Below are 24,321 nucleotides of genomic sequence, written 5' to 3'. Positions count from 1 at the left end.
AGTCATTTATTAATATTGGGTTTTTTTTCAATTATTTCATCATACATTGCCGGTTTATTAAGTCATTCAAACGCTGTGGTTTTTTCAAATCGTTCTTCATACATTGGGGTTGTTTTTTAAATCTTTCATCATAGATTGTGGGTTTCGAGTTATTCATTAAACATTGAGGTTGTTTTTCAAATCGTTCGTCATACATTGGGGTTTTCAAGTCATTCATTAAACATTGGGGTTGTTTTTCAAATCTTTCATCATACATTGTGGGTTTATTAAGTCATTCAAACGCTGTGGTTTTTTCAAATCGTTCATCATACATTGTGGGTTGTTTTTTCAAATCGTTCATCATACACTGGGGTTGTTTTTCAAATCTTTCATCATACATTGTGGGTTTATAAAGTTATTCAAAAGCTGTAGTTTTCAATTCGTCAATCATTGTGGGTTTTTAATTCATCAAACATTGTGGGTTTTTTTAATTCATCAAACGCTGTGGTTTTTTCAAATCGTTCATCATTCATTGGGTTTAGTTTATTCTTTTTTAATTGGGTTTTTTACGTAATTTATCAAGCATTGGGTTTTTTCAAGTCACCCATTATTTATTGGGGTTTACTTAATTCTTTTTAATTGTGGTTTTCAGGTCATTCATCATTCATTGGCTTAGTTGTACTTTAAAGGTATTTATAAAGTTAATATTTTTATAATTGTTATTATTATTTTTGAATATAAAAGAAACTAATATTTAATTTTAAAACTTAAAAAGATTAGAATACTTTCTATTTAATAATTATAAATATAAATAACAATATTAATAATAATGATTATCATAATGATAATAATGAAAATAATGAAAATAAATGATAATAATATAAATAATAGTCATATTCAAATAACGATTATAATAATAAAACAAATAACAAAAATAATGGATTTAGATTATATAAATAATAATTCAAAATTCGATCAAGACAAGGATAAAGATAATAGAGTAAATAATATTAATATGGAATAATAATCATCAAAACAATCATGTCATATAAAAATAAGAAAAGTAATCCATCCAACTCTATTCATTCATCAATTCTTTATGCCTTCCAAATCTAAATCCAGGTTAATCAATTTTAAAAAAATCGAAATTTCAATTCTAAAATCTATTTACTCTGAATTAATTGCATTCTTTCCTATAAAGTTTATTTTCAACAATGGGTTTATTCTATCATCATTTATCAATTAAATACCATCAACAAAAACAATTAACACTTTCATCCGTTTCATTAAGTACAAATTAATGTCATTTGGTCACAGATCCGGGTCAACCTTTATCATCAATTTTATCATTTATTATTATTATATAGAATTAAAAATTCTCCATCCCTAGTTAATTTCTATTCATTATCAAAATAAAGATCTTTAGTTTAAAAGCTTATTTAAATTTTTTAATAAAATAAATTTTTATTGTTTTTTATTATAAAAACCATATGGTAAATTTTTTCCATCTTGTTTGAAATCTTTTCTAAAAGTAATTATTATTATAAAAGTGGATGCATTAAAAAAATAATGATATTTTAATAAAAAAAAAAAAATTCAAAATTAATTTTTTTTTTTTTTTTTTATTTTTTTATTTTCTAAAATAACACTGCACAATTGTTTTATATAATGTTATACTAATTAAAAATAAAATACAATCACTAAACTACTGCACATAGACGTATCACCATTAAATAAAGCATACCAACAGTGAAGCAGTTTTAAAAGATAAAGAATGTCAAATATTTAGCTTTTCAATATACATATATATATTCCCAAACATTAGCAAAGACACACCATCAAACCAATTGATTTATGAACAGTCTTCAAGAAAGAATAAATATTGAAAAGTATGCAATTACGATATCAAATATTTTGGATTGAAGATTTTAAAACCCGATAAAAGAATGTTTGTGCAACTAAAAAACACTTTTAAGATCAGCAAATTCTAAAGTATCAAATATTTAGAATCGATTGGTGTCAAAATACAATCACATGGAGTGGTAACATATATCCATATTATACCACAGAAAAAGAATGTTCATCTAAATACCACGAACATGGAATTTGCGATAAAACAACAAGTACATGCAAATGTAACTCAGATTACACAGGTTTCGATTGTTCATCACCAATTAATAACAATAATAATAATAATCAAGCAGAAACAGAAACATAAACCAATAATAATGGAACAGTTATAATTAAAAATCAATTTATAGGATATTCAATTTCGTTTCAATTATAGAATTAGACTTTAACAAACAACAAATAGCATATTCAATTTATCAAACAACTAGATATTTGCAAATAAGCAAGAATCAGTCACCACATTCAATCAAATAAGAATTAATGAAGACAATACCAATGCAATAATAAAATTAATAATAGAAGAAGTAAACGATAAAGACAAAGGTTTCAAGCATTTGCAGGTAATCAATTCACAGTTACAAAAGGAGGATTCAAATTATCATTCTCAATTTCAAACTCAAACTAGTTATTCAAAAGCAATATCAATACATTCCAAGTACAAATGACATCAGGCATACAGATTGACTCATTAAACAACAACAATAAATGTAATAGAGATGATAATGAGGCAACTATCGAATCTTCATCAAAAGAATACTTAATGCAAGATTCCAACAATATCGAGAAATCAATAATCCATCATCTTATAATATGGCAATCGAAATACTCAAATCAAATAATTTTAAAATTAAACCCTTTTATAACCCATCTCAAAACCTCTAGTAATACTCAACAACAGCATAGTTCGGAGGAGAGAAACCAAAATAAAAAAAGATTTGATGTTTGGTCATTTATGTTCCTTAGCTCATTATTAAAGTCATTATCTAACTATCCACATTTAATTTTGCTCATTAGACTTATTCATTCAAAACAGTAGCAATCAAATACTAACTCTACAGATGATAGTAAGAAAAGAAATAATTAGAGGGCGGTTTGGACCTCGATGATATTGCCGAAAGAGAATTATTAGCTGCTAAAACCATTGAAGATGTGTAATTCTTAATTGGCTGCAAAGTCAAAGAAATAAAGAAAGATATATAGCAGATAAAAAATAATATAAAGTAAATATGTAAAATCCGATTTAAAACATAAAAGAAACTCAATTTAATACAAAGTTATTTAAAATCATAAATAAAATTTTAGACCTTATTTTTAAATAAAGTATTTCTTTTTTTTAATCTAAAATTATTAATTTGCTTAAAAACAAATAAAATTTTTTATTTCTTTAATTTAATAAAAAAGATAATTTTATTTATTTATTTACACCTTTTTTTTTTAGTTTTAATATCTTTTTTTTTTTAATTCATAAATAACTTAAAAAAAACTATATATTAATTTTTTTTTATAGATTAAAAATCACATTTATAGATTAAAAAATCACCTTCTCTTTCAAATAATAATATAAATAATGATTAACAGTTAATTAATTTATCACCTATACAAAATACTCCAGTACTTGTTTAAATACACCATTCGAGAATTACAGGTCTATATGAACAATTTAAAAAAAGCTCCCCCAAGGTATTTATAAATAATATTTTATAAAAAAATAAAAATTTTATTCAAATATTAATTTTATTATTATATCAATTTTTTAATTTAATTTGTTTTGTTATTTTATTTGGTGTACACTAGAAATAATTTTATTTATATTTATATTTTTTTCTATATAAAATAACCCCTATATAATAATTAAATAAATTTAATATTTATTCTTATGTAAATTGAATAATTATTAATTTAAATTCAGTTGTATGCATCATAAAATGATAAAAAATCAATTAATAAATTTTTTTTTTTTTTTTTTTTAAAAATCATTTTTAAAATGAAATAGTTAGTATAATGTTTTGGATATCATTTAAAAGAAAATTAAATAAAAAATCGAAATAAAATTAAAAAAATGATCAATAATCAGTATAAAAAAAAGATATAAACTAAATTATTACTTTATAATTATTTTTTTTATTTTTTTCAATATATTATAAAAAAAATTAGAATTTTCAAAACAGTTCTTTCTTTTTATAAAAATTTTTTTTGTATTTATTTGAATTTTTTTTTTTTATATTTTTAAATTTCATTACTGAAACAAATTATTACAATCATAATAAAATAAAATGTTTTCATTAATAGATTTAATTTTCTATTTTTTTGCAGTCCTAGTTATTTTATTCTGCAAACTTTCAACCAATAATAATGACCAACAAACCCAACAACAACAACCACAACAAACCCAACAACAACAACAACAACAAACCCAACAACAACACCCACAACAAACCCAACAACAACACCCACAACACACCCCAACAACCCATTATAGTTTAGTTGAGGATATTGATGAAATAATCCAACAACAACAACAACAACATCAATTTCATTATCAACATCAATATCAACATCAGCATCAGCATCAGCATCAACATCAACATCATCAACTACAACTACAATATACACCACACCCACACTCACAACCACAAATTGTTCCAACAACCTATTCTAATTTTGATGAGGAGTTAGATCAAAAAAACAAACAACAACAAAATCATCATCAACACCAATATCAAAATCATCATCATCATCATCAAGATCAGCATCAAATTAATCATAAAAAAAGAACAAATGACATGGACACAAAACAAGAAATAGAAAGAAGAGTAAAACAAAAGGTCCATGAGGCTTGGAATTAGTTTGATGAAATAGAAAAAAGAAGAAATCAAAATGATAGTAATAATGGTCCAACTCTTTTATTAACAAATCACAGCAAAAATGAACAAATAATAAAAAATAAAAGAGAAAAAGATGAAAAGAGACGAAAAGAAAAGGAAAGAAAAAGAAAAATAGAAATTGAAAAGAGAAGAAAAGAAAAAGAAAGGAAAAGACAAAAAGAAATGGAAAAAGAAAATAGAAAAAAGAGAAAAGAAAGGGATAAAGAAGGAGATTGAAGAGATAAAAAAAAGAAAATTAAATTTTCACAAAATGAAGATCAATGATGGATGAAGAGTAATTATTCATACATTGGGAGTTCCATATATTCCATTAAATCGAGGTTCAGTATTTTCTTTATAATTGTGCTTTTCAAGTAATTCATTAAACACTGGAGTTTTTTTTCAGGTCACCATCAAACATTTGGGGTTCAATATCTTCTTTTTAATCGGTGTTTTCAAGTCATTCATCAAACATTTGGGGTTCAGTATTTTCTTTTTAATCGGTGTTTTCAAGTCATTAGTAACACATTGGGGTTTTCAAGTCATTCATCAATCATTGAGGTTCAGTTTATTCTTTTTAATTGGGGTTTTCAAGTCATTCATCAAACACTGGGGTTTTTTCAAATCTTTCGTCATACATTGTGGGTTTATTAAGTCATTCAAACGCTGTGGTTTTTTCAAATCGTTCATCATACATTGTGGGTTGTTTTTTCAGGTCATTAGTAATACATTGGGGTTTTCAAGTCATTCATCAATCATTGAGGTTCAGTATATTCTTTTTAATTGGGGTTTTCAAGTTATTCATTAAAAATTGGGGTTGTTTTTCAAATCTTTCATCATACATTGTGGTTTTCGAGTCATTCATTGAACATTGGGGTTGTTTTTCAATTATTTCATCATACTTTGTTGTTGCTTTTCAATTATTTCATCATTCATTGTGGGTTTATTAAGCCATTCAAACGCTGTGGTTTTTAATTCGTCAAACATTTTGGGTTTTTTAATTCATCAAACGCTTTGGTTTTTCAAATCGTTCATCATTCATTGGGTTTAGTTTATCTTTGGGTTTTTTACGTCATTTATCAAGCATTAGAGGGTTTTTCTAAGTCACCCATTATTCATTGGGTTTACTTTCTTCTTTTTAATAGTGGTTTTCAGGTCATTCATCATTCATTGGGGCTTATTTGTACTTTAAAGGTAACTATAATGCTAATATTTATATAATTATTATTATATTTGAAAATTAAAGAAACTAATATTTAATTTTAAATTTTATTTAGATTTAAATTCTTTCTATTTCATCAATTTTATCTTTTATTATTATTATATAGAAATAAAAATTCTCCATCCCTAGTTAATTTTCTATTCATTATCAAAATAAAGATCTATAATTTTAAGCTTTTTTAAATTTTTTAATAAAATAAATTTTTATTGTTTTTTATTATTTAAAAACCATATGGTAAATTTTTTCCATCTTTTTTGAAATCTTTTCTAAATTAACCTAATATAATTAACCTGTATTGACAGATCTTTTTTTTTGGTTGAATATAAAAGTAAATACCTAATCTGTTTAATTTATTATTAAAAATAAATAAAAATTTATAAAACACTTTTAATTAAGTAAAACTTTAGTATCATAAGCTTGAAGAAGATTTATCATGGTTATTATCAAATAATAAAAAAAATAAAAAAATAAAACAATATTAGCAGATTATAGGTTGATGCCACTAAGTCTAGTGGGAGCGGTTATTTTTTAAATTAATTTTTTTGGGTATGTTTTTATTTAATACCCATTATCATCAAAAAATAGCATGGGAAAAAAAAAAGGTTTATTAAATTAATTTTTTTTTTTAAAATTAATTTTTTTTTTTTTTTTTTAAATTTTTTTTTGTGATTTTTAAATTCAATTCATTATAATATTTTCCTTTCAAAAAACCTAACTCTAAAAAATTCCTATCAAATAATTAATGAATAAATCAGTATATTAAATAAATTTGGTGGTTAATATTTTATTTTTTTTTTTTTTTTCTATTTTTTTTATATATATAAAATGGATAAATTTGAAAAATTAGCATATGGATTTCAAACACTAGATTGCTCAAAAAACTATACGTTTGGTAGACCATCATATCCAGTAGAATCTGTAGAGCTACTAAAAGAATTAGGTATAGAAAAAGATTCATTAATTTTAGATCTAGCTGCAGGCACAGGAAAATTTACACAGGTATTGGCAAGAAATGGTTTCAATAATATTATAGCTGTTGAACCTTCATCTGGTTTTAGACAGGAATGCAGTTCAGTATTAAATGATATTAAAGAAAAAGAAAATAAATTATTAAATTTTAAAGTTTTGGATGGTTTATCAACATCAATTCCATTACCAGACAGCTCTGCCGATTGTATAACTGTAGCCCATGCCTTTCATTGGACTTCAAATATAGAATCAATGAAAGAGATATCAAGAGTATTAAAACCAAATGGTTTATTAGTTATATTATGGATTAAAAGTGATCCCAACAAAAACTCTCCGGAGTTGTTAAAAGAAATTGTTCAACTCTATAAAAATTCAAAATATAATGGAAATAACGATGGAAGAAAAAGCCCAACAGCCCACTTATTAGAAAATTGGAGAGATGTATTTGATGAAATAAAATCAAACAAAGAGTTACATTATTTAATAAACCCAGATTTAATTGACCATCCAACAATTTCATATACAGAATCAACTTGTCAAGAAAGAGTTATTGCAAATTCTCTAAGCCAATCATATATATCATTATTACCAGATGAAAAAAAGCAAATCTTTATAGACCAATTAAAAAGTAATATGCAAAATTTTCAAGAAACCAAAGATAATAAACAGTTTAATATAGTTTATAAAGTTGATATACATTACACAAGAAAACCATAATATATAATTATTTAAATAAAAAAAATTAAATGTGGAAATATTTACTTAATTTTATTAATTTTTATTTTAGAAAATAAATATTTTTATAAATTATTTAGTTGTATTTTTTTTTATTAATATTGATCAATTATTTTTAATTCCAAACCAAAATTCTTTTTCCATTCTCTTTTAATAATATTAACTACAGTTTCACACTCTACACTATTACCAGTAACTAAATTCCATTCAATAATACTATTTGAGCCATTAGAATTTTCGATCTCAAATACTATTGTAAAATAATTTGGTTTAAATTTTGAGTATTTCTACAATTTAAAAAAAAATAATTAATATCATAAAGTATTATAAAACCTATATTAATTAATTTATACGTACTATATTTATAATATCTGTAATCTTAAAATCTTTAAATACTTGAAATTGACTTGAGTTTGTTTTAATTGGTTTATTATTATTTAATAACGGATATTGAGAATAATTTTCAAAAATTAAATATAATCTTTCATTTGTAATGATAAAACTCTTTGGCTGGATGTTTCTACCTGTTATTTTATGATGAAGCATAATGTATTTTAAAAACTCTTCATTTTCGTTGATTAATATTGCGTTAATAGCGTTACGAGTTTCTACTGAACGATTAATATTTTCTAATGGTAATTTTAATTGTTTGGCAGCTTCAAAAAGGTGATGTAAAAATCTATCGGTACTTTCTTGAGAACGTTTTAAAAATATGAATGGGTTGGTTTGATTTTCATCCATTTCGACACGGAAAGTTTGGCTTGAAAGACTAACTATAATTCTTTTAATACCTTTAAGAGGCATTTGAATGTAAACAGAGAAACTATCTTCAGATTTTTTATCTTTTTTGTTAAGTAGATAAAGTGTAGTTGACGAAAGTAATAGGTATATGGTTTTTTCTTCTTCTTGAGGTTGATTGTATCTAATATAATTACTCTTCATAATATAAAGGAAAACTTCTTTGCTATTACCCTTAAAGATTTTTAATTTGAAAAACAATTGTACATTTTGATCTTGACTTATGCGATTGTTGAAATCCTCGTCGCTGTATTCTATAAATTTACCCATGTCTTTAAGTGAAAGTGAATTTGAAAAGCTGGCTGATGGCGACTCTGCAATTAATAACGATGAATCCTGTGAGGTGTGTGGAATATAGAATAATAATTTCGATTGGCACTTTATACAGTGGAAAAAGTCATTTTCCATTTTACATACATATCTTTCAGAGCATTGCATACAACTCATTGTATATTCTTTAAAGAGTGGTGGTTGTAAAACTATTAAAATTTGTTTAATTGATTCTTTATCTTCCATTTGATAATACTCTCTTGTAAACATATTTGGAATTCCATCTTTGTAATTAGCAGCAAATACAATCTCTACAGTGTTTGGTTCTAAAGCCTCTGGTACATCAAATACAAAAACAATGTCCTTTAAGAGGTAAGAGTTTACTGTATTACCATAAATATTGGTCTCTAACATTACTTCGGTTTTAATTTGTAATAATAATTTTTGATTATTTTTTTCAATCGAAAATGGTTCACAAATTAATTCCTGACTATTTACATTTTTATCTATATTATTTTTTTCTAATTGTAACAAATCTTTAAAACTATTTTCTGAATTTAAAATTGGTAATGATGGTGATTTTGATAATAAACCAGGTTTATTATTACCATTACTATCATTAATATTATTACTATTATTATTACTATTACTATCTTTATTGTTATTATCTTTACTATTATCCATCATACTATTATTTGTTGGTGAAGTTGATAAACTACTATTATTATATGGTGAGGTTGATAGCGATGCAGCAGCTGTTGTTGTTGTCGTCGTAGTAGTAGTAGTAGTTGATGATGATGATGATGATGAAGAGGCTGAAAGAGTATCATCCTTAATTGAAATATTGTTAAACTTTTGATTTAAATTTTCATTTTTTAAAGGTGATTTTTTCTTTTTAATTGGTGTTTTTATTGGTGTTTTTATTGGTGTTTTTATTGGTGTTTTTTTAGTTGGAGTTGTTAATGGTGATGGGTTTATTTGATCATAAGATTTATTATAATTGTTTATATTTTCTTTGAATGTTGATTCTTCGTTTAATACTAACAACCATGAATTACCACCTTCAGAACGTAAGCTTTCAATTTTCTTTTTTAAAGAATTTTCTTCTTCAAATTTAAGATCATCTTGATTTTTCTTTTCTGTTAATGACTCTTCATAGTCTTCTGGTAAACTATCAATTACAGGTTCAATAGTTTTAGTGTGATTGAAATGTGGGTGATGATGCTTATGTTTATTACTTTTTGGTTTTCTATTAACGCCATTTATTACTCTATTATTGCTGCTATTATTATTAATACTATTTAAAACACTTGATTGTGGTGATTGAGATACAATTTGATCAACTTTGGCATTTGGGGCAAATTCAACTACTGGTATAATACTTTTTGATGATTGTTTACTAGCCTTAATTGGTGATTGGTATGTTTTAAATGATCCATTCTCTATTGTATGCTTATATATATAATCGATTTCATTTTGTTGAATTCTTTTACCATCTAAATAAAATAATTGTATATTCTAAAGAAATGAAAAAAAAAAATTAATAATTTATTATTAATTTATTATTTATAAATATATATAGATACTTACTGATGTATTGAAATAATTAAAACTATTATTTAAAAAATTGAAAATTATTAAATTTCTATAATCTTTTAATTCACAAAATGGATTTTCATCAGTGAATAAATATTTTAGATTGGGTAATTGGTTTAATTTAAATACTTCATCAATATGGTTTATTTGATTTTTGCTGATATCCAAACATTCTAATGCATAGAGTTTATTAAGTGAATCTGTATTTTCAATTTGATTTCCTCTTAATGAAAGATGAGTTATCATACCCAATACTTCATTTATAGTTTCTAATGATCTAATTCTGTTAAATGATAAATTTAATACTCTTAAATATAAACATTCTTGTAAATTATCTATAGTTGAAATTAAATTTCCTTCTAAACATAATTTTTCAACTGAACCTAATGAGTACTATAAATAAAATTAATTTTAATATACATTTATATATATGTTTTAGATGTATTTATGTATACTTACTGCAGTCATATCAATTTTTGGTATTGAATTAAATGATAAATCTAATTCTTTTAAATGTGACCATATATTATTCTTTTTGTAGAGATGTTGGAATCTTTTATTTATTAACTCTTGACCATTTAAAGGTTTGCCATCGTCACTATTTATAAAAACCATTTTATTTACTTGTTCATAATATGGTAATCTATTTTCATCCTCTACAATTAATAACTCGTCCAATGAGTTTAGTGAACAATTTACAGTTAATCTTTCTATTTTTTGGGATAATGAAAATAAATTGCTGATTAATCCTGGCTTTACATAATACATTTCTAATTCTTTAAGCGATTCAAATATTGATAAATCTAAAACTCTGTTTCTTTCTAATAATTCTGGCTGATTTGGATCAATCTATTAATAAATTTATATAATAATTAGTATGATTATGATAAAAACTATTATTATAATTTTAAAAAGATATTTATATAATACCTTTAAATGTTTAACCAAAGTAATTATAAATTGTAAATCTAAAATTTCACTCTTTGAAACTTTGAATGATACTCTTTTACCCTTTAAATATAAATTTAAGTATTCCAAACATATTGGATTTAAAGTTAAATGAGTTGCTCCGATTCTTAATTTCTTATCGTTAGTTTTTATAAAATCATTTAATGTTGACAATAACTCGTCAGAGTCATGAAACTCATGACCCTGGTGTTGATTTTGTTGCAAATTATATTGCTGGCTTAGATTTCTACTACTACCATAATGTGTGCTACCACTATTACTATTAATACTATTATTACTATAATTATTGTTACTATAATTATTATTACTATAATTCTGTGACCCTGATGAATCTTTCATTTCTATTTTAAAAAAATATTATTTAAAAATAATACTATTAATGATAAACTAATTATAACACTAGTGTTATTACTTTATTTTTAAATAATATTTCTAAAAACTAATTATTATTATTATTTGTATAAAAAAAATGTTATAACATTATTTTTTTTAAAAAAAAAATATATGAAAAACAAAACAAATAAAACAAAAAAAAAAAATCTCAAAAAAAAAAAAAAAAATTGGAAAAAAAATTTTAAAATAAAATAAATTAAAAAAAAAAAAAAAAAATATAAATAAATATAAATATATTTTTATCGACCTATATTTTAATTAAAAATAATATAAAATAAATAAAATAAAATAAATTGATAATTTATAAATTATACAGATAATTAATGTGTTTAGGGTGTAGTTTTTTATTAATGTGTGGTTAAAAATATAAATAACCATATTAATCCCTTACAAAAATGTAATATTGTTTGATTACTATTTTTTAAAAAATATAAAAATATAAAAATAAAAAAAGAAATAATAGATTATAATGAATTTATTGATTTTAAATGTAATTTTTGAAAATTTTATTAAAATTTAAAAAATTAAATAATTTATTTAATTTAATAATTTTTTATTTTCTTGACTTGATAATGATTCTTCTTCATCTTTATCATCACTTGTATCATCATCAATACTATTGTTGTTATTATTATTGTTGTTGTTGTTATTACTATCGTCTTCATTATTTATAAAATCTTCTTCATTAAAATTTTTATATTGATTAATGAAATGAGTATTGGTTGCATTTTCATTACTTTTATTATTAAATATTGATTTAAAGTGATGTGGATGAGATAATTTATATTGATTTATAGCTTCTAATATCTCTGTATTTTTAGTGAAGGCGAATGCTCTAAATATATTTGAACGGCTTTTTCTTTTAATTTTTGATTCATCACTATACTTTTGATCGATATATATCCTTACGGCCTCTATTACATTTTGGACTGGTAATGTTTGAATTTTCTTTAAGTGATCGATCATTTCATCATCACCATAACGAACCAAATCTATAAGATCTAAATCTGAAAATATATCAGTGATATTATGATATATATCAAGTATTGGGTCTTTGAATAAATATAAGAAAATAAAGAAATTGCTTATAGATTGAACCAGTGAATTTGATGTTTTATCGGCAAACTCCAGATCTACAGTTTGGCCATAACATTCTATACTTGAAACGTCCTTATTTATTGTGTTAATAACCCATAGCTTTAGTGATGAATAAAATACAACCCCAAAACATAATCCTAACAAACCTAATCTTTCCTCTCTGGTTATACGTGGTTTAGTTGCCAATACATTCACTGTGAGTAGTAATTGAATTCTTGATCTCTTAATATACTGTAATCTTATAATTCTTGAAATTAATAAGCAAACTAATAAAAATAAACAACTGCATGTTATTACTATGGCATCATCAATTCTAAGATTCCTTGAATATTTGCTAACTAAAGGAACTCTAAAACTTAGGGACTCGTCACCAGAGGCACTATAAATTGATGGAATACAATACTCTACCCTATAATTGATACAATTTGATAATGTGTAATTTTGAAATTTATTATTATGAATTACTCCACTTTTATTATTATTATTATTTTGATTTATTGAACACCCTGTTATATCAAATTGTAATGAATTGTAAAAAAATACTGCTTCATTTATTAACATGATTAATGTTAAAATAAAGTTTTTAATATAAAACCATGTTCTATTTTCTTGACAATTACGAATATATTTATAAAATTGATAATGAATTTTCCCATTTTCGAAACTATTAATATTTATACTATTAGTTACTATCGGTGTTGACATATTTGCTTATTCTTATCATGTTATCTATTAACAATAAAAAATAAAAAAATTATTTTGATAATAAAAAAAAATAAAAAAAAATTTAAAAAAATTTTTTTTTTTAAAATAAAATAAAATAAAAAAATTAAATTAAAAAAAAAGATATTTTAAAGTGTCGGGTTTAAATTACTTTAGGAAATAATTTTTTTTTTTGAAATAAATAAAACATAAAATTATTTTTTATTATCTTTTACCATCAATGATTTATTATTTAAACATAAAGCAATACAAATATTTTATTATGATATTTGTGATAATTTTGGGAATTTTGGATTTTCAACAAATGAAACACTTTGTCCACCGGTCAATAAACTAACACCTGGATAAACTGGACCATCAATATTATTAAATGCAACACCTTGATAAACACCATTGTGGAAGTATGAAATAGTTTTTTGGTTCATATCAACCAAAACTCCAATGGTCGAGCCTTGACAGAAACTTTGTGCATAAGTTACACCATTACCACTATTATTTGCTTTTCTTCCATCTGCTAAATATCCCCATCCACCATTAGATGTCAAATAAGTTTGCCAAATTACGAATGACTCTGGTACAACACCTACAACTAAATGGAATCCGGTTTGGTTTGAACTGTAAATAAAAAGAAATATTAATATATTTTTAAAAATAAAAATAAAATTATTTTAAAACAATACCTTAATGTATTTATATAAAATTCCCAATATACTATACCACTTACAATTGGCTCACTACCTCTAGCTGATTGATAACTACCCAAATAATCACCAGCATGTGTTATAGTTTTATAATTATTAGTTATAAATATTTTACCCTTTTTGTTAGAATCCCAGATGCCCTTATAAATTTGAAATGATTTGAAATATGTTTTCCATAATGGGAAGTATGGTTTTGGAACAACTGGAGAGCACCCGTACCTTTCAATTGACATTTTCTTCCATAATTCATTATCGTTACCAATTAATTGCAGCAATGAGTTTGAACTTGATATTTGGACTAAAGAATGAACATCTAAAAATTGAAAAATATGAAAAATAATCTCCTGTGGTAAATAAAGCATACTGTATTGCTGTATTGATTGATGTTGCTGTTGTTTTTGTAATTTTTGTTCTTTTTTTAAAAGCTTTTCTGATTCTGGTAAACTTTTTTCTAAAAAACTATTACTATTATTACAATTAGATATTTGATCTTCCATTTCATTCTCATCAATGAAATCATATCTATCAAAAATATCATTTTTATTTATTATAGTTATTTCATCTTCTTTATATATATCGCTATTATTATTATCGTTTATTTTATTATTAAATATTAACTTTGGTTTTAGTGAATTAAAAATTGGTAAAATATTATTACTATTGTTATAATCAATATTTGAAATATCGCACATTTTTTGATCCTTTTCTATTATTTCTTTAGTTTCCGTATTCCTATTATCTTCTTCTAAATTTTCAACTGATACCATTTCTCTATTTCTTTTTTTTTCTTCTTTTCCAATTTGAAATAATAAATTTATTTTTAAAACACTGTTTATATATGAATAGTTATTCATTTTTTTATTATTTTTTAATTTTAAATTAATTTTAAATACTTTGAAATAAAACAAAAATAATAATAATAATAATAATAATATTAGGGAAAAAAAAAAAAAAAAAAGATTATCCGGTTTTTTATTTAAATAATAATTTATAATACTGTTTATTAATAATGCTATTTTTTTGTTGCTATTATAATGTTATAAGGCAATTATTACCAATTATAACCTTTAATTATTATTAAATATTGATAATGTTCTTTTCCTTTAAATTATTATGATTTTTTTATGATTTTGTTTTATTTTAAAATAGAAACAACACTTTGACGAGGTCGGTATAGCTATTTATTAAATATTAATTATTGTTTAAACAAAATACCTCTGTGTAGTGTATGTATATTAAGATTAGTTTTAAATAGAAGATTGTTGAAATTGGTGTTTAGTATAGGTGAATTTAAAAAAAATAAAAAAAATAAAAAAAACTAGTATTATTAATATTATTTATTATAATTATAATTAACTTTAATTAATATTAAACTAATATTAATTTTAATTTTAAAAAATATTACATATAATTAATTTAATTTTATTTTTTTTTTATCTTTTTTCTTATGTGTATGTGTGGTGAATTTGTATTTTTTTAATTTTTTTTATTGAGGGGTATTTGAGGGGTAAATAGTATGTTGTATTATATAAATTTTTTTTTATGATAAATTGTTTTATTAATAATATTATTTTTGCAAAAATTGAATTATAATTATAAAAAAGTTTAGATCATAAAAAGATTTAAATTAAAAAAATAAAAAATAGAGGCTGCTTTAAAGGAACAATGAATTTAAAAGTAAAAAAATTTTAAGGAAAAATATTTAAAGAAAATTTTGTATATGTATTTAATATTTTGAAAAATATAATAAAAAAAATAAAAAAAAATCTAAAAATCTTTTGTGATACAATATAAAATAAACAAAACTAATAATGAATAATAAGTAATGTAATGTTAAAATTGGTTGAATAGTTTTATTTTTGGGTTTTTTTATTGTTTAATTAAAATATTGTACCTATATTATTTGTTATTCATCGAGGTTAAATTTATTAATTGAATTGAATAATTTCTTTTAAATATTTAAATGACAAATATAATATAAAAAATTATTTTTTTTATTAAAAAAACTATTTTAAATTATTTATTTTTTATTAAATGATTAAACTAATGAAAAATGTATTTCTGTCCATTATATGTGATTAACAAAGTTAAAAATTTTAAAAAAAACAAATATTATATTTTAAATTATTTTATTAAAAAAAAATTAAAAAAAAAACATAAAAGAAAAAAAAGACAAAATGTGTGTGGAAAGATATGGGTGTGTTTTTATTTTTGTTCTTTAATTAGAAAAAAATAAAAAACAACAAAAAACGGATATCTTTAAAAGAGGAACAACCAATTAAAAACACATGATGATATAAAAAAAAAAAAACTAAATCAAAAATATACATTTGTACAATCTTATTTTTTTTATTTTATTATTTTTATTATTTTTATTATTATGATTTATTTATATATAAAAATTAAAAAACAAAACTGTTTGTTGTTTTTTTACTACCTTTTTTTTTATCTTTGCTAATTGATGAGGCACACTTGAAATTCTTTTAATTATTTCCTAATTCATCTCCATTCCATCTACTGTGTCATTATAATACTCTGTATAATAATCATCGTCCCTTTTAATATTGTGTGTAAAATAATTTTAATAAAAAAAGCATCTATATAATTAATATAATTATTTTAATAAATTAAAAAACTTACAATTCCTCTTGGTCTGGTAAATCCTCTTTATTTGTATCCATATTATCGAGAATTGGCAACTTCGAAATGTATCTACATTTAAAAAATACTATTTTTTTTAATGACCTATTATAGAAAAAGTAATTAAAACTGTACCTATAAAAATAATGAAAAATTAAAGAGTTATTATTAAAGCAATATATTACATGCATTTTTATATACATACAAAACACCAGCTTCTGTGAATGGGTCTCCATTTTCTGGAATATATGAGTAAATATCGCATTTTTGTAAGCTTATTTCTGTTTCTAATGTTGACCAAAGTTTTGCTTCAAATTCAGCAAAGTAGTCTTTAATATAACCTGATAAAGTTGCATTGATGCTATTAATTACTAAATTTAAACTTGGTTCTTTTCGAAATTGTTCGGGTTTGGAATCACTGAAATCATAATCTGGGAATGATGCATTTAGGGTTTGTATAAGGTAAATCATTGTTTTTCTACTTGTGCTAGATGATAATGGTCCAAATGGTGATACCGAAAGCATTGAGGATGATGATGGTGATGCTGAAGTTGCCAATGAACTTTGTTGAGGTGTACTTGATAGTTCTTCTAATTCCTTATCTAATGATTTATAAATTTTTTTATCTGACCCAGCAATTTTACAAGAATATTCTTCTAAATCCCCCATCAAAAATGCATCACCAACATCGATCATATTTAAATATGAATTTAATCCAATTAAATTTAATGAGTCGATATATTTCATTTTTAAATTATTTTACAAATTTATTATTATTATTATTATTAATGTTTTATTGATTTCTTTTGGATTTTTTATTATTTATATTATTAGCTTACTATTATACAATATTAATATTATTATTCTATTTATTATTATTTCGACCGTTATACAGTGTTTATTTTAACACTTTTTTTATTGTATGTGCAATGAAATTTACAAAAAAAAAATATTTAATTTAAAATGAAAAAAAAAAAATATAAAAAATATTCAAAAAAAAAAAAAAAAAAAATTTTGTTTAATTTTTTGTTTTTAAATTTTCAAATAATTATACTTATCTGACCATTGTTTATATAAAAATATAAAATGAAATAAAAATAGAATAACTTTTTCCAAAAAGTACATAGGTTTTTATAATTATCATTAATATTTTAAAATGAATATAAAAAAAAAATTAAAAATATTAATAATTAAAATAAAATAGTTATTAATTCATTTTTTTTATTTTTTTTTAAATAGTTTCTATTTTAATCACACCTTTTGTCTTGTAAGTATTTTAATTATTTTACATTATCAAACTACGTAGAAGCAAATTATTTCATTTTTTCAAAAAAAATTAAAAAAAATTAAAAAAAATAAAAAAATAAAAATATTAAAAAAAAAAAACTTTTTTTTTTATATTTTTTATATTTTTTATTTTTTTTTTTTTTTTAGATTTTTTTTATTTTTTATAATATTAATATTATTCGTTGTGTGTTTTTGATTATTGAACTTTTGGAATTAAATATAATATAAATAAACAATATAGTATAGAGTAATATTAAATCACACTACACACCAAAAGTTTTATAGTAATAACAAACCCCCTCTTTTTTCATATAATATAATACAAAGAAAAAAATGTTAAGCAGTTTTTTTATTTTAGCAAATACCGGGTAAGTGCACTATATATATAATAAAATAGCTTCTTACAAAATAATATGTACTAATAGCAATACTATTTAAATTTTTTAGCGATATTTTGATTGAAAAACATTGGAGAGGTTTAATTAATAGATCAATATGCGAATATTTTTGGGATCAAGTATTACAATCAAAACAAAATGGTTCAATGGTACCACCAGTAATCTCAACACCAAAATACTATTTAATTAATATTCAAAAACCACAAATTTATTTATTAGGTGTTTTACAATCAGAAGTATCACCATTACTAGTAGTAGACTTTTTACAAAGAATATATGACACATTTGTAGATTATTTTGGATCCAATATAAGTGAAGCCACAATCAAAGATAATTTCGTACATGTATATCAATTAATAGATGAAATGACTGACAATGGTTTCCCATTCACAACAGAATTAAACTTTTTAAAAGAAATGATAAAACCACCAGGTGTTTTATCAAATGTTTTATCTTCAGTAACTGCCACAAGCAATATTACTGATGTTTTACCAAGTAAATATCATTTTATTATTATTTATAATTGCTATTATAAATTTACTCATTCTTTTTTATTATTTTACAATCGATAGATGGTTCATTAGGTGCAATTCAATGGCGTAAAACTGGTATTAAATATACAGCAAATAAAATATTTTTCGATATTATTGAAGAAATTGATTGCATTATTGATAGGTAAATATTTAAGAAATAAACAATCATTATGAAATTCAAATAATATTAATTTTTTATTTATTTTATTTAGTAATGGATATATTGTTTCATGTGAAGTTAATGGTGAAATTTTAGTACATTGTAATTTAAGTGGAATGCCAGATTTAACATTAACATTTAATAATCCTAGAATGTTGGATGATGTTAGTTTCCATCCATGTGTAAGATATTCAAGATGGGAAAATGAAAGAGTTTTAAGTTTTATCCCACCTGATGGAAATTTCAAATTATTAAACTATCGTGTCAAGGGTATTAATCAACTCCCAATTTATGTTAAACCACAAATTAGTTTTTCCGAAGGTGGTGGTAGAGTGAATATTACAGTTGGTCACAAGGGCTTCAATAATAATAAATTAATAATTGAGGAAGTTATTGCAACCATACCCTTTTCAAAATCTACAAGCAGTGCCAACCTCACTGTTAACACTGGTTCATTCAGTATCGACGAATCTACCAAAGTTTGTAGATGGAATATTGGTAAAATTCCAAAAGAAAAAACTCCATTCCTTCAAGGTAGTGTCTCTTTAATTGCTGGATCTGCCCCACCAGAATCGAATCCTTCCATTATGCTTCAATTCAGAGTCCCACAATATTCAATCTCTGGTCTCAATATCGAATCATTGGCTTGCAGCGAAAAATATAAACCATTTAAGGGTGTTAAGAGTGTAACAAAGGCTGGAAAATTCCAAGTCAGAAGTTAAAAATAAAAAATAAAATATAATAAAAAAATAAAAAATAAACATATCATTTATAATATCTCACAAAAATAAAAAAAATATATAATTTATTTAATATAAGGTATATAAATAAAAAAATAAATTAAAAAATAAAAAATTGGGGTACACTCAAAATAAATGAGTCATTATAGTTTTTTTCTTAAAAATTGGATAATGTTGATGTGTTAAATTATTGTTATTGTATTAATATTTTGAATAAATAACATTATCTAACACTAAAACCAGCTTTTTATTTTGGTGACGATGATCCATAAAACTTAAAAAAAAAATTTTTTTAAAAATAATTAGAAAGAAAATTACTATGAAAAAAAGAATCTTTTTAAAATCTTCATTACTCAAAAAATAAAAAATAAAAAATAAAAAATAAAAAAAAATAAAAATTTTTTTTAAATTTTTCTCTTTTTCTTTTTTTTTTTTTTAGTTTTTTTAGTTTTTTTTTTGATGAATTCGCACTAGTTTGATCACAATCACTTTTTGTATTAGACGAATAGATAACATTAATAGCAACTAATAGTAATAATTACATAAATTAAACATAAAATTATATTAAATTTAATATATTTAGAGTAATAATAAAATAAAATAAATTAATAAATCTATACAAATAGTAATATAATATTTTTTATTATTTTTTTTTTTAAAAAAAAAAATTCTTTTTGGGTAAGAAACAACAATATTATTAAATAACATTATTTTTAGATTTAATTTTATAATTCAAAAAAAAAAAAAATAATAAAATATAAAAGAATTATTTTTGCAATCTGTGTGTGATCATATTTATAATTATAAAACAATAACACATATAATCAATATGTACTGTGTGACGGTAGTGGAGTAGTTGGTTTGTTTTTCGTGAGAGTGTGTGGGTATTTTTTATAAAACCTATAAATACATATGAAAAAAATGGGTGATCACAATTTTTTTTTTTAATAATAATGGCTTATCAAACTAACTACCCCTATTTTGTATATATTATTTTTAAAATTAAAAGTTAATAAATTTTTTATTTTCTATATATATATACACCATTTAATTTTTAACCCTTTTTTTTTTAAAATAATTTTATTATTATTTTTTTTATTTTTTTTTATTTTTAAACAATTAAAAAAAAAAAAAAAAACAAATAATAATAATAAAAAAAATCCCGCAACATCACAATTTTTAAAAAAAAAAAACACACAACAAATACTCATTTTTTTAATTAAAAATAAGAACTTATTATTTGTTTTGTCAATTTACTCAAAAAATTTTAAAGGTAGACCAACATATTATAACAACACACATATAAATATACACAACATATAAATAATAGAAAAAAATAAATAAAAATAAATAAAATATACAAACTCAAAAAAGATAAGGAATAGAAAATAAAAGAGAACAACAATAACAACAAGATTTAATATATTTAATTTATTTTTATTTATTATTTTTAAAGATTGTTATGAAAAAATAAAAATAAATATAAATAAAATAAAAATAAAAATAATAATCATAACCTCAAATTAGCATTATACTTTATACACTTGGTACAGAAAACTTATTTATATATTACTTTTATTATTTTTTTCTCAACAGTCAGCAACCTATTTATTTTTTTTATTTTTTTTTTTTTTATTTATTTTTTTTATTTTTTTTATTTATTTTTTTATTTTTTTTATTTTTTTATTTTTTTTTTAAAACAAAATCCAAATTATATTAATACTTAATTAAAATAAAATTAAATAAACAATAAATAAATAACCTAATTAAAAAATAAATAATAAATAATAATACAATTATTTTTATATTTCAATATCAATCAACCAAAAAATTATTATTATTTTTTTTTTTTTTTTAAATTAAATGGTTGGTTTTTTTTTTTCATTTATATTTTTTTTAATTTTTTTATTTTTAAATATTGTTTTTATTTAATTAAAAAACATATCAATTTAAATTAAAAAACTATATTAACTTTTTTTTTTTTATTCTCAAATATTTAAAATAATAGAAATTATCTAAAGAATAAAATTAAAAAAGAAAATGGATTATATCGATAGTGATTTATCTTTAGTTATGGACGAAAATTCAAAACAAAATATTTTAATGGATTCGTGCCAAGATAATAATTCAAGTAACAATAATATAAATAATAGCAATTATTTTTTACAGGATGATATAGTATGCGAATTCTTTTCAGTAGGAGATATTGATATTACACAAAACAATCAAGAAATTACACATAATGACATCTCTCATATGATTGAAGGTTTTAATACTCAGAACGATGGTTCATCACCAAGTTCACCAATGAGAGTACCCAATTGTAATTCAAGTCCATTCAATGGCCATCACACTGGTGTTGATTCTTCACCAGAACTTGTCTATGATATAAATGTTCAAGAACTTTATAATCAACAACAACAACAACAAATTTTAATTACACCAACTCCAAATCAACTTTTAGACTGTTCATATCAATTATTCAATGCACAACAAACAGTTCAATTACAAGATCCAACAGAAAAATTACAACAAGATACAAACATTTTAAAGTAATAGCGATAAAAAATTTATTTAAATCTCTCTGTATCTATATTTTTACTAACCTTTTCATTTTTTATTTAAATAGTTTACTTGAACAAAATATTGAATTACCAATGGTTGATGGATATTCGGTTTTATTAAGTGAATCACCATCATCGTCATCGGCATCACCATTAACTACACCATCCTCACCAGGTTCACCATATTCAAATAATTCAACCACTTTAACCACAACCAATACAAGTAAAGCTTCAAAATCAAAGGTTAAAGATGATAAAAAATCAAATTCCAAAAAGAGAACAATCGAATCAAGGGTTCAAAATAGTAAATATATGACTTTTTTTTTTTTTATATGTTTTTACTATAATACTAATATTATTTTTATTTTTTTTTAGTTGTTCATCCATTAACTAGAGAAGAATTGTTAAAAATTTCAGGTAAAGAACCAGTTCAAATTGAAGATACCCCAATTCACAATGAACATGATGAAAAAGTTGTAAAAAAACAAAGAAGATTAATAAAGAATCGTGAATCTGCTCAACTTTCAAGAATGAGAAAGAAGATTTATATTGAAGATCTCGAAAAGAAAATTAGTGACCTTACTCAAGATAACAACTCCCTAAAAGAGGAGGTTTTATATCTCCAAGGTCTTGTAAAACAATTAGCAAATAATAATCCAGATGTTAATATTAATTATAACAGCAATTTAAATAATAACAATAGTAACAATAGCAATAATAGTAGTATCATCGAAATAAATACCAACTCTGTAAATAATAACAATAATCATAAACAACAACAAACCAAGAATGTAAAAGCTGCTGGAGTTTGCCTTTTACTTATTTTCTTTTCATTAGGTGTATTTTTCCAAACTCCACAATCACAACCACAATTTGGTGCAATCACTCCATTTGATGTATCACCAACCACTGCCAAATCTTCTCACAATATTCTTTCAATTGAAAATGGTTCCTCAAACCCTAAAACAATCTCAATTTCAGATTCAAGTCCTTCTAATTATGATATTCAAATGAAAACACCTTCAATACTATTAAGTAACAATAACAACAATAATATTGGATCGGATAGCGTCAACAACATTAAAAGTATCAAGAGCAATAACATTAACATTAACAATAACAATAACAATATTAAAAATGAAAATAATAAGAGAATGGTTACAGATGATAGTTATCAACAACAACAACAGCAAAATAGGAAGAAAATTAAAATCAATGTTGGTTCTAGATTTGAAGAAATTGAAGATTCTCCAGTTATACCGGTTTCCACAACTACTTCACTTTCAATACCCCAAGATTTAGATGATTTCCATTTAGTTGAAGAAGATGATGAACCAAATCAAGAACCAAACTCACAATTTATTGTTTGTTCAGATTCACCAAGAATCGTTTCACATAATATTACCCAAACAACCGAAAATTTATTAAATTCAACAGCAAACAATCCACTTACAATTGGATTATTGTTACCAGCCGAATCACTCAATTTAAATATTGGTGGAGAAAGATCAATATTAGAAATCAGTTGTTTGGTCTCGAATATTCGTGTTTGGAACCCTCTTTCCGTTGACTCACCATCCTCATCAAATTCACAACAACAATATATTACCAATACAAATTTTATCTAAAATATTAATATAATTTATATTTATTTTTTTTTAATTTTATATAAAAAAAAGAAAAAAAAAAGAAAAAAAAAAAAAAATTCAACAACTATTAACTTGTTGTATTATTTATAATAAAGTTTATATTTAGCTTTTTATTTTTTTAT

The 24,321-nt window shown here is 22.3% G+C and overlaps 10 protein-coding genes across 10 annotated transcripts; 5 read left to right on the top strand and 5 right to left on the bottom strand.

Annotated features, from left to right (window-relative positions):
• Positions 1-31: 31 nt before the first annotated feature.
• On the bottom strand, positions 32-256 carry DICPUDRAFT_149180 (uncharacterized protein; the record flags this gene model as incomplete). Its single annotated transcript, XM_003285244.1, has 1 exon — positions 32-256. One exon carries the CDS (start codon positions 254-256, stop codon positions 32-34), a length of 225 nt encoding a protein of 74 aa, XP_003285292.1.
• A 2,295-nt stretch (positions 257-2,551) lies between these two features.
• On the top strand, positions 2,552-2,926 carry DICPUDRAFT_76247 (uncharacterized protein; the record flags this gene model as incomplete). Its single annotated transcript, XM_003285268.1, has 1 exon — positions 2,552-2,926. The coding sequence occupies one exon, from the start codon at positions 2,552-2,554 to the stop codon at positions 2,924-2,926; it is 375 nt and encodes a 124-aa protein (XP_003285316.1).
• A 1,237-nt stretch (positions 2,927-4,163) lies between these two features.
• DICPUDRAFT_76246 (uncharacterized protein) lies at positions 4,164-4,991 on the top strand (the record flags this gene model as incomplete). Its single annotated transcript, XM_003285267.1, has 2 exons — positions 4,164-4,703; positions 4,737-4,991. The coding sequence occupies 2 exons, from the start codon at positions 4,164-4,166 to the stop codon at positions 4,989-4,991; spliced, it is 795 nt and encodes a 264-aa protein (XP_003285315.1).
• Positions 4,992-6,801: 1,810 nt separating this feature from the next.
• DICPUDRAFT_29130 (uncharacterized protein) lies at positions 6,802-7,662 on the top strand (the record flags this gene model as incomplete). The annotated part of the gene is made up of 1 exon (XM_003285266.1): positions 6,802-7,662. The coding sequence occupies one exon, from the start codon at positions 6,802-6,804 to the stop codon at positions 7,660-7,662; it is 861 nt and encodes a 286-aa protein (XP_003285314.1).
• A 113-nt stretch (positions 7,663-7,775) lies between these two features.
• Positions 7,776-11,804, bottom strand: DICPUDRAFT_96993 (uncharacterized protein; the record flags this gene model as incomplete). Its single annotated transcript, XM_003285243.1, has 5 exons — positions 11,275-11,804; positions 10,804-11,193; positions 10,339-10,737; positions 8,038-10,266; positions 7,776-7,967 (listed from the first exon to the last, which is right to left on the bottom strand). The coding sequence occupies exons 1-5, from the start codon at positions 11,650-11,652 to the stop codon at positions 7,776-7,778; spliced, it is 3,588 nt and encodes a 1,195-aa protein (XP_003285291.1). The 5' UTR covers positions 11,653-11,804.
• Positions 11,805-12,243: 439 nt separating this feature from the next.
• DICPUDRAFT_29118 (uncharacterized protein) lies at positions 12,244-13,509 on the bottom strand (the record flags this gene model as incomplete). The annotated part of the gene is made up of 1 exon (XM_003285242.1): positions 12,244-13,509. The coding sequence occupies one exon, from the start codon at positions 13,507-13,509 to the stop codon at positions 12,244-12,246; it is 1,266 nt and encodes a 421-aa protein (XP_003285290.1).
• Positions 13,510-13,701: 192 nt separating this feature from the next.
• DICPUDRAFT_91478 (uncharacterized protein) lies at positions 13,702-16,227 on the bottom strand. The gene is made up of 3 exons (XM_003285241.1): positions 16,123-16,227; positions 14,208-15,056; positions 13,702-14,142 (listed from the first exon to the last, which is right to left on the bottom strand). Exons 2-3 carry the CDS (start codon positions 14,993-14,995, stop codon positions 13,788-13,790), a joined length of 1,143 nt encoding a protein of 380 aa, XP_003285289.1. The 5' UTR covers positions 14,996-15,056; positions 16,123-16,227; the 3' UTR covers positions 13,702-13,787.
• A 352-nt stretch (positions 16,228-16,579) lies between these two features.
• DICPUDRAFT_93893 (uncharacterized protein) lies at positions 16,580-17,615 on the bottom strand (the record flags this gene model as incomplete). The annotated part of the gene is made up of 3 exons (XM_003285240.1): positions 16,580-16,783; positions 16,869-17,003; positions 17,074-17,615. The coding sequence occupies 3 exons, from the start codon at positions 17,613-17,615 to the stop codon at positions 16,723-16,725; spliced, it is 738 nt and encodes a 245-aa protein (XP_003285288.1). The 3' UTR covers positions 16,580-16,722.
• An 873-nt stretch (positions 17,616-18,488) lies between these two features.
• Positions 18,489-19,968, top strand: DICPUDRAFT_29109 (clathrin-adaptor medium chain apm 3; the record flags this gene model as incomplete). Its single annotated transcript, XM_003285265.1, has 4 exons — positions 18,489-18,523; positions 18,603-19,048; positions 19,126-19,228; positions 19,299-19,968. The coding sequence occupies 4 exons, from the start codon at positions 18,489-18,491 to the stop codon at positions 19,966-19,968; spliced, it is 1,254 nt and encodes a 417-aa protein (XP_003285313.1).
• A 2,058-nt stretch (positions 19,969-22,026) lies between these two features.
• Positions 22,027-24,178, top strand: bzpD (uncharacterized protein; the record flags this gene model as incomplete). The annotated part of the gene is made up of 3 exons (XM_003285264.1): positions 22,027-22,538; positions 22,616-22,854; positions 22,926-24,178. 3 exons carry the CDS (start codon positions 22,027-22,029, stop codon positions 24,176-24,178), a joined length of 2,004 nt encoding a protein of 667 aa, XP_003285312.1.
• Between the last annotated feature and the right edge of the window lie 143 nt (positions 24,179-24,321).

Source organism: Dictyostelium purpureum (assembly GCF_000190715.1).
Source record: "Dictyostelium purpureum unplaced genomic scaffold DICPUscaffold_42, whole genome shotgun sequence".
In the NCBI taxonomy this organism is placed as follows: domain Eukaryota; phylum Evosea; class Eumycetozoa; order Dictyosteliales; family Dictyosteliaceae; genus Dictyostelium; species Dictyostelium purpureum.
This window is presented reverse-complemented; position numbering and strand designations above follow the sequence as displayed.

What these genes read in the sequence shown, in the direction of transcription:
- DICPUDRAFT_91478 (XM_003285241.1), bottom strand. Translation starts at nt 14,995, where the DNA reads ATGGTATCAGTTGAAAATTTAGAAGAAGATAATAGGAATACGGAAACT. An exon ending in TTTTATATAAATACATTAAG is followed by an intron (nt 14,143 to 14,207) that starts GTATTGTTTTAA and finishes TTTTATTTACAG; the next exon opens with TTCAAACCAAACCGGATTCC.